The sequence below is a fragment of the Poecilia latipinna genome, unplaced genomic scaffold (assembly GCF_001443285.1).
Source record: "Poecilia latipinna isolate Pla-1442-1.1 unplaced genomic scaffold, P_latipinna-1.0 Scaffold5403, whole genome shotgun sequence".
Classification (NCBI taxonomy): Eukaryota; Metazoa; Chordata; class Actinopteri; order Cyprinodontiformes; family Poeciliidae; genus Poecilia; species Poecilia latipinna.
The window spans coordinates 1-8,286 of record NW_015118019.1 but is presented as its reverse complement, the minus strand read 5'-3'; the positions used below and the strand labels follow the sequence as shown (position 1 = coordinate 8,286).

Sequence of the window (8,286 nt, the reverse complement as noted above, 5' to 3'; positions counted from 1 at the left end):
TTTCACTCAAAATGCTGAAAATAATTATTTGTTTTCTTCATGATGCAAACACAGAGGAAAGCGGTATTTCTTCATTTTTTGTTAAAAAGGATAAGGAGGTGTCTCAGATGTTCTTGTCACCAGCCTCTTTTTCCTGCATGTGGAAGTGAGAATTGAAAGAAGGTGGGTAAAATTGTGTTGGTCTGTCAGACAGAGCCAGGCTGCTCACATTACACTGACTCTGACCGTGTAGAGTTTTAAATAGAGCAGTTTTCAACTCCTCCCTTTACAAATCACTCTATTTTGGGGATAGCATGTAGGGAGTGGAGGGAAAAAAGAAGATGAGTTGAGGATCAGTGTCTTGATTGGCAAAGAAGCTTCTTAATGGCTTTGTCAGCAGATTCTGAAATACTGGATTTATGAGACATAATTAATTCAAACAGGTTTAGTTATTGTCACCATGCCCCATTCTACGTCAAAACTTTTTTTTTTATTTCTCATACTCTATCAGTGTCTGTGGCAGTGCCAAGATTTTGACCGAAATGTTCATTACAATCCATGATAACATTACATATTAAATCATGATTTAGCCAGGGTAACGAAAGGCCTAAGAGTCATTAAAACCACATGGATTTATCCCCTTAGGACCATGGATGTTTAAACGGCTGTCTTCCCATTAGATCATAAAATGTCTCTGGTCCATGGCTCTAGGAATTAAGTTGTATTAAGTATTAAATGTAGAATACAAACAATGTTTAGTAACAGATTGCTGCTGCAGGCAGAAGGGTAACTTTTATTAAATAAGAAAATTACTATATGGCCAGTGAACACAAAAAATGATTTTATTATATCTCCTTATATAATAAAATCAATTATGTGTTGGATTCCGCTGTTATTGGCATCCAGTCTCTTAAAATCTTGTGCATCTTTAGAGAAACACCCTAGAATTCCAAGAATTGATAAACTGAAAGGACTAATGCAGGCAAACAGGTACAGCTGGTGTTAATATTCTAAGAACATGAATTTAAACAAACTGCTGCAAAACTTTAACAAGATCTTACAGAGATACCTAACACAACAAGAATACCAGACAATGACACTAAAACTAGAAACTACACACAGCTCGGTGTCTAAATGGGTAGTTGCTCCCTCTTAAAGCAAGTCATTGTCACCTAAAGTAATTGTTCTTTTGCAATGGAACTCTCTTCAGTAAACCTTAACATTTGACAATAATAAAAAACCAAGTGTGGTCTACTTATTCCTCATACCCACCATCAACCACTCCCTCTTCCCCTGGTATCTTTACTTGTGGATAGCACAGGCCTGCCCACAAGCATTTGCCCCTGTCAGTCAGTGTGACTGCCCCCCTTCTTCTCAGCTTACTTCTTTTTCTGTCGCTCTCAGATTAGTCTTGTCTGTGCTTCCATCATAGACCAGTTACTGACGGCTCTCTGCTCAGAGTATTACAGCAGTCTTAATTCAGTTTACATACTACACTGGACTAAAAGAAAGTGGGTCTTTAGGTGACCCCAGATTCAAGACTAATCTCCTGCTTTCTCTGGGATATTCTTTTCAGGACATTGGAGCAAGTATCTAGATCTAAACTGGATCTATAACCTCTGGACAGGACCTTAAATTTCTGGATGCTCAGTACTTGGGTCCATTAATGACTGTGTAACTCTGACTGGGGTTGAGTCCTTCAGCCTGTGTGTGTTTTGGGTAGGCAGTTACTGAAGCTGCAGTACTGGACTCCTGCAGTGATTCCAGGTTATTTCCACTTTAGTTGACTAAATCTTGGCTGCAAACATGGCCTCATTAAGAAGTTTGATCCTTGCAATGCTGCTTGCACTACTCTGCTCCTTCCACACCCCACTGGCACCCACTGCAAAGGCCCAAGATCTGCCATTCCACTCTGAGGAGGGTCTAATGGCTGACGACGACGATGATGATGACGATGATGATGACGACGATGATGATGATGACGACGACGACGACGATGATGACGATGATGACGACGACGACGATGATGACGATGATGATGACGACGATGATGATGACGACGATGACGACGACGACGATGATGATGACGACGATGATGATGACGACGATGATGATGACGACGACGATGACGACGATGACGACGATGATGATGACGATGATGATGATGACGATGACGACGATGATGACGATGATGATGATGATGACGATGATGACGATGATGACAGTCACGAAGGTAAGTCTGTGTAGATGCTGTTGTTTGTGTTGTCACATGCCTTTGTGTTTTTACTTTGACCTGCAGCACATTGCAGGGTGGGTGCAACTGGAGCATCAGACACTGCTGACTTCTAAATTAAAGTCTACAATTTTTCCTGTCAGGAATTGACTAGTTTTTCAAATTGCACATCCTGATACGAAGACATTTTACTCACTTTCATCAACATATTGAAAGTTTGTCAGCAGTGGCTGATATTACAGTCAGTGATAAGATTACATAAAACTGTTCACTAAAACAGTATGTTACAGGACTAAAATCAAAGGGGAGTGGCTAAGACCAGAATTAGCCCCTCCCTTTTCCATAACATTCTTACAACCTCATCATCTCTGTCGATTTGTATTATCTCATATCTCAGAACTCATTGGTAATCAGTCCCTCCTCCACCCCTTTCAGCTGTCCATTTTCCTTGCTGTCTCTGACACTCTGTTCTCTTTCCCTGCTTAACTAGAGTTATGAGCAGTCTGGGGAAATTGAACTGGCCCATCTGAAGTCCAACTGTCCGAGGTCCTTCGTACAGTACGCTAGATATGAACTTGAGGACTGCAGAAGCAATGATTTGAGAGAGAGAGAGAGAGAGAGAGAGAGAGAGAGAGAAAGAACCAAAAACCAATTCCACAAGCCAAGCCCGTCTTGGAATTCAGTCATTGGGGGTCACTAGTCTGAGATTTTTTGATTTGTGTTTCATTTGAAAACATGGTTCATCCTTTCTCTTTTGTTTTGGATCAGACTGACATGTATCTGTGTCTTTATGTGAATCTGCAGAGAAAGAAAGAGAGACAGTGATATAGGGAGTGAGATGGGGGTGATAGACAGACAGACAGACAGACAGACAGACAGGAGAATAAAGCGCGAGGGGAGGTGCAGGAGGGCCAATACCTAAATTTATTTATTTACAAGTTTAATTATTGTCAGATCTTAAAGTTTCTCTCTTTCCCCATATCTTGTAGTCTCTTTCTTTCTCTGTGGAGCATTTATGCTGCTGACCATTAAGGAGGCATATAATGCACTGAATTTCATTTTCAACTCTGCTGTGTGTATATGTCAAACTGCTAATTACAGGAAACAAGAACTTTGCTCAATATGTCTGTGTTCACTGTTAAGGTGTACCTCATTTCATTTTCTAAAATGCTGTTTTTCAGAATCAAGGCTTTCAAAGCATTAAATTCAGTCTTTTTTCAGAGTAATGCTTGTAACCCCTTGCTATTAGGAGCATATTTTACACCGATTTATCTTCATTTAAACATTAAGGACAAGTGAGTTCAGAATCTGAATTTCTTTGTTGTAAAATGTTACCGCAGTATTTTGCTGATGATTTTTCAGGAAATGAGTTTTTGGGAAAAGAGAGAAACAACAGTTATGTTGTTTTTTTTTGTTTTTGTTTTTTTATCAAATTGTAAAGAGATGTCAGGGTTGTCTCTTCTTTGGTAAAGAAAAGATGTGATATGTTAAATATCATGTAGAAAACATGTCTGTCCACATTTCTTTAACCCTTGTTTCATCCATTCAATAAATCAAATGATCACAAACTGCTTCAGCGCAAATCCGTTACCAATGGGGCTTTGAATTTGGGCTGCATAGCTGCATGGAGAGCATGATTCATCCCAGATCTGCACAAAAATCTATTTTGTCTGTGTGAGGACCAGGCTCATGGACACGGGACATCTGAGTCAGTGAGTATTGTTTTGACAATAATCTGTAAGACATGAGCAGTAAATGCATAGTTTTGCAGGTTACAGCAGTTCTAAATGTAGTGGACAGACAGATGATGGACAATGATTAATATCCATTTTTGTTTCATATTTCATATTGAAATAACTGCAGAAATTACAGTTTTTGTGTTGGCAATTATATTACAACTGAAAGTCGTGTCCAAGTTGTAACCATCTTGCTCAATCTGTCAACCTCAAATGAAAGGAAATTAGTTTGAATGTTCAAAACTAACTCATGGACCATCAAGGAGCAAGTTTGTCACAAACTGAAAATTTCTGAAACACCTATGTCACTGTCAAAAGTTAAGGGACATTTCATATTAACATGGACTGAGATCATGCTGTGAAAAAAGGAAAATAAGCATCTTTACGAAATCTCTGGCTGCTCACGTAGGCAATCCAAATGTCCTCTGGAGATAAGGTGTATGTCAGATGAGACGGAATTTTTGCTTTTCACCACAATGACAAGGTCCATGACAGGAAGTTTGATAATGTCCTGTTTTAACAGCAAGGGTGCATTTCATAAAGTGTATGAAATAAGCAACAAGAAGGACTCTGAGTTTGTCACCTTCATTCCAAATCAGCAGCTAGATGGGTGAAATTTGAGCATGGTTTGGTATTCCAACAAACCAAAAATACACATGCAAGTTTGTTTGGGAATGGATAAATAAGAATAATGGAAGTTTTTGGGATGTTTCAGGCCTCTACCTTTTTTAAAATATGTGGGCTATTCAAATGTCAGTGTCACTATTTTTTAAAAGGTAAGAAGACTAGCTCAAATAAATCATACTGTGCACACTTAACTCTATTTTTTGCTTAAGGTGCATGAGCTTTGATGAGTGTCTAGATCCTGAATCAAAAGAATTATCATTCTCAAATTTTCCAAGCCAGATGTTTTTTTCTATCTTTTCAGATGATGATGAGCATACTTATCACAAAGGCTCTCTGTGCTCATATTGTGAATTCTGTCAGGTATGTCTAAATGACAAAAATCATGTCAGTGTGGGACAATATATAATAAATAAATATCCCAATGTACAGGTATTTACATACCCTGCAGCTGCTTCCTAACTGCTGATCTTTCTTCCAGCACTGTGACAGCTGTGATAAATGTCCCTGTGAAGAAGGAGACAAGTCTGAACACTGTGATGACTGCAAGGTGAGGAGACAGGCATATGATATTTGACCTTTGGCTATGACCTTTGGTTTTTTAAAAGCCAGACATTCTATTGACGCCAATGTCATGTTTACACTTAAATCACAGAACTTCTTATTAAGAGTTAAATTCCATATTCATATTCACTCCTTAAAACAAGCTTAATCAAGCAGACACACAATACAATCATGAATTAATCATTCCCATAGCACTTTTGTGTTGACTCCTTCTACTTAAGTCACTTTTATAGTGGCTTATCCAAGTTTACCATATCCATTGAACATTTTAACATTTAGTCATTTTACAACCACATAGCTCAAAGCAGTTAAAAATGATTATAGTTCAACAGAAAATAGTTCACAACTAGGGTAAAGAAAGTGAATATAGGATTTTGAGTGGTTTGAAGCAAAAAATATCTTACAAGTGTCCAGTTACACCTGCGAAAACATAAAATTGTACCAAGTAATTTTGGTCTAAATTGTAGGGAAAATATCTTAGTGCACTTGAAATAACACAAAGCTATCTTACAAGTATTATAGGTGGAAAAATATACCAAAGGAACAAATATTTTTTGTCAATATTAATTAATTATTTATTCAAATAGGTTTTATATTTTGCTGAAAGGCTTCTTATGAGTTAGTTTTGTTTCATTTCAAGTTTACTAATAACGTATTTTTCGGACTATAAGCCGGAACCATGCAGTTTATACCCCGGTGCGGCTTTTCTGTGGATTTTTCTTCAACCACGAGGGGGCTCTTTAGCAGGAAGTGAATCATTGGAAGTCAAAATTGGAAATCAAAGAAGAAAGTGCTAATGTATGGAAGCCCGTTCCCACCACTCTGTTAAAAAAATAAAATAAATTATCTCATTATAATGAGATAGTATCTCAAAATAATGAGATGGGCTGGGGGAATAGTTTCTCTAAATCATTCAGGTCCACAAAACATCTAACAAGTCAGATATTATTTCAGTATGTCCTGGATAAACACTTTGTGAATGTAAAACTAAATTGCATGAGTTAGTTAAAATTTGTTTCTATGGTATACTTAAAAACACTAATATATTTTAGTTTCCTTCAATCTATCTATTTCTGGTCAATTTATTAATTTCTATGTATTTAATCTTATTTATTATTGCAAAATAGTAGTGTCAAGTTCAAAACATAACTGAATAGTGTAAACATTTTCAGGTTCTCCGTTTTCTTAGACTTACTTGTTCAGGGAAACTGTTGATATATGAACAGGGGTGTTACATGTACAAGCAAAGTTTTAATCATGTTATTACTAACAGACAACCATTTGTGACAGTTTTCCTTCAAATGCTGTCATTACTCTTGACATATATATTTCAGTGTTTTTCACTATTATTGGCTACCAGTTTATTTACAGTGCAACAGCAAATCATAAACAGACTGTACACTTTGTTCAGAATGTATTTATTTTTGCATTCTGCCAACAAAGAACAATCCATTATTTTGACATTCCCACAAATAAATCACAAGTCCTTAAAAAAAACTCTCCTTGTTGCATAGTCCACTTAAGATAAAGGAATATACCAAGTTGTGCCCAGTAAAACAAAAAGACCCTTTTTATAACCTTCCACAAAAGAAATCCAATGTGTAAAAACGAAAAAATTAATAATAATCAGAAAATGATTTGATGAATATGAATGCAATGTAACAAATACAACAGTCAACACAGTTGTGTCTCATAAAAAGTTACAATAAACAGTTCCTATTTTTGTTTGTTCTGCCTGTGAACGTCTAAACATTTCCTACAGTCATTTTCACTTTACCTCTTATGATTTATTGTGTCAGCTAACAATTAATAATGGCAAAACAAAAGTCAACTACATTTTATTGTTTGGCATCATGGCTCTCCAGAGAGAATTTTTGACTGCTCCCCTGAAAGTTAACAGATCTGAAAATGCAGAACTTCTGCATGTCTGGTAGAATATCTCTACTCCTTACGATAAGACATTTCTTTGGCAACAATAATAAAGTAATTGACATTAAATGCTGCATATTTCATAACAAAAAAAATGGCCAGGGAAAGAGCAAAATGTTTGTATTAAATACAAACATTTTGTACTTAATACTAATGATAAGTATTAACAACACAGCTTTTTGCAGCAAAAGTCTTTACAGATTCCAAATCATTGATAGTACATATTTTTAGAAAAGTAGTGCTAAGAAGCTTTGTTGAGTTTTGATGACCTACCTTTAAACAAACCCACAGCTGTTCTGCACAAAACAGCATATTTCTATTTTTCTCTTTGACTTCAGAGCATTCTTCTTTACAGTTGTTTCAGATTACTCTTTCTTCATGAGCAGTTCTTCTTTTACCCAGCTTTGATTTTAGGCGCTCAAACAGCTTTGATTGCGACTGTTTGGGGGGGCTTTTTTTTTTTTTTTACAGTATCCTAACAGGGTTATGTGGTCTCCATATGATGGCAAATAAGTCTTCATCTGTCATGAGCTACATGACGTTGGTATCAATCTAAATAAGGACAATAACATATAATTTGTTTAAAAATGGAATTATAATTGCATGCAAATGATTTGAATTAAATTAGATAACATTGCTAGACACATGCTCTAAAGAGCATGTGTAGTTTTTGAAATACTGATTTTTTTTTCAGCTAGTACCTTCTCTCTCAGCATGGTCTCCATAGTTTCCTCTGGAATATTCCTTTGTCTCAGGAAATCACTCAGGTCATCCATTCTGGAAGAGAAGATACACAAGACCATCATCATATGTTTCCAATATAATGAAAAGTCATACTACAAATTATAATAATTTTACCTGAAAAACTAATCATAATGTAGTCATTCATAATGCCATTCAGCACTATGTTTTTTGTCAAATGATTTTACTAAGACTACACTTGAGCTATTTCAATGTTACAAATAAATTCTTTCACTAAATAGTTAGCATTTCTTTTACCAGTCATTTTATTAGTGTAATTACACAAATATATGCATATACAGTGGTTTTACTTTTAAAATGGACTCATCTTGAGAAACCTCTTTAAATTCACAGAAAAGATAAGAAAACATTTATTGGTAATAAAGAACTGTATCATTCCATAATGACCTTGTCTTTAGCAGTAGAAAAGGAAATACACTGAAAATTAAGCCATCTGTGAAGCATAGAGGTTTTTCAATA

General features: G+C 36.0%; 1 protein-coding gene across 2 annotated transcripts; it reads left to right on the top strand.

Moving 5' to 3' along the window:
* The first annotated feature begins 1,758 nt into the window (after window positions 1-1,758).
* LOC106943518 (phosphopantothenoylcysteine decarboxylase subunit VHS3-like) lies at window positions 1,759-5,164 on the top strand. Of its 2 annotated transcripts, XM_015026823.1 has the most exons (3): window positions 1,759-2,212; window positions 4,877-4,935; window positions 5,054-5,164. In XM_015026823.1, the coding sequence occupies exons 1-3, from the start codon at window positions 1,786-1,788 to the stop codon at window positions 5,147-5,149; spliced, it is 582 nt and encodes a 193-aa protein (XP_014882309.1). In that variant the 5' UTR covers window positions 1,759-1,785; the 3' UTR covers window positions 5,150-5,164. The 2 variants fall into 2 exon arrangements, with proteins under 2 accessions (XP_014882309.1, XP_014882310.1); XM_015026824.1 differs by lacking the exons at window positions 4,877-4,935; window positions 5,054-5,164 and adding an exon at window positions 2,703-2,854.
* The last annotated feature ends 3,122 nt before the right edge of the window (window positions 5,165-8,286 follow it).

Excerpts from the sequence above, each read along its gene's own strand:
- LOC106943518 (XM_015026823.1), top strand. The coding sequence starts at position 1,786 with ATGGCCTCATTAAGAAGTTTGATCCTTGCAATGCTGCTTGCACTACTC. Across the intron at positions 2,213-4,876 it reads CGATGATGACAGTCACGAAG|ATGATGATGAGCATACTTAT; the intron begins GTAAGTCTGTGT and ends CTATCTTTTCAG. Across the intron at positions 4,936-5,053 it reads CATATTGTGAATTCTGTCAG|CACTGTGACAGCTGTGATAA; the intron begins GTATGTCTAAAT and ends TCTTTCTTCCAG.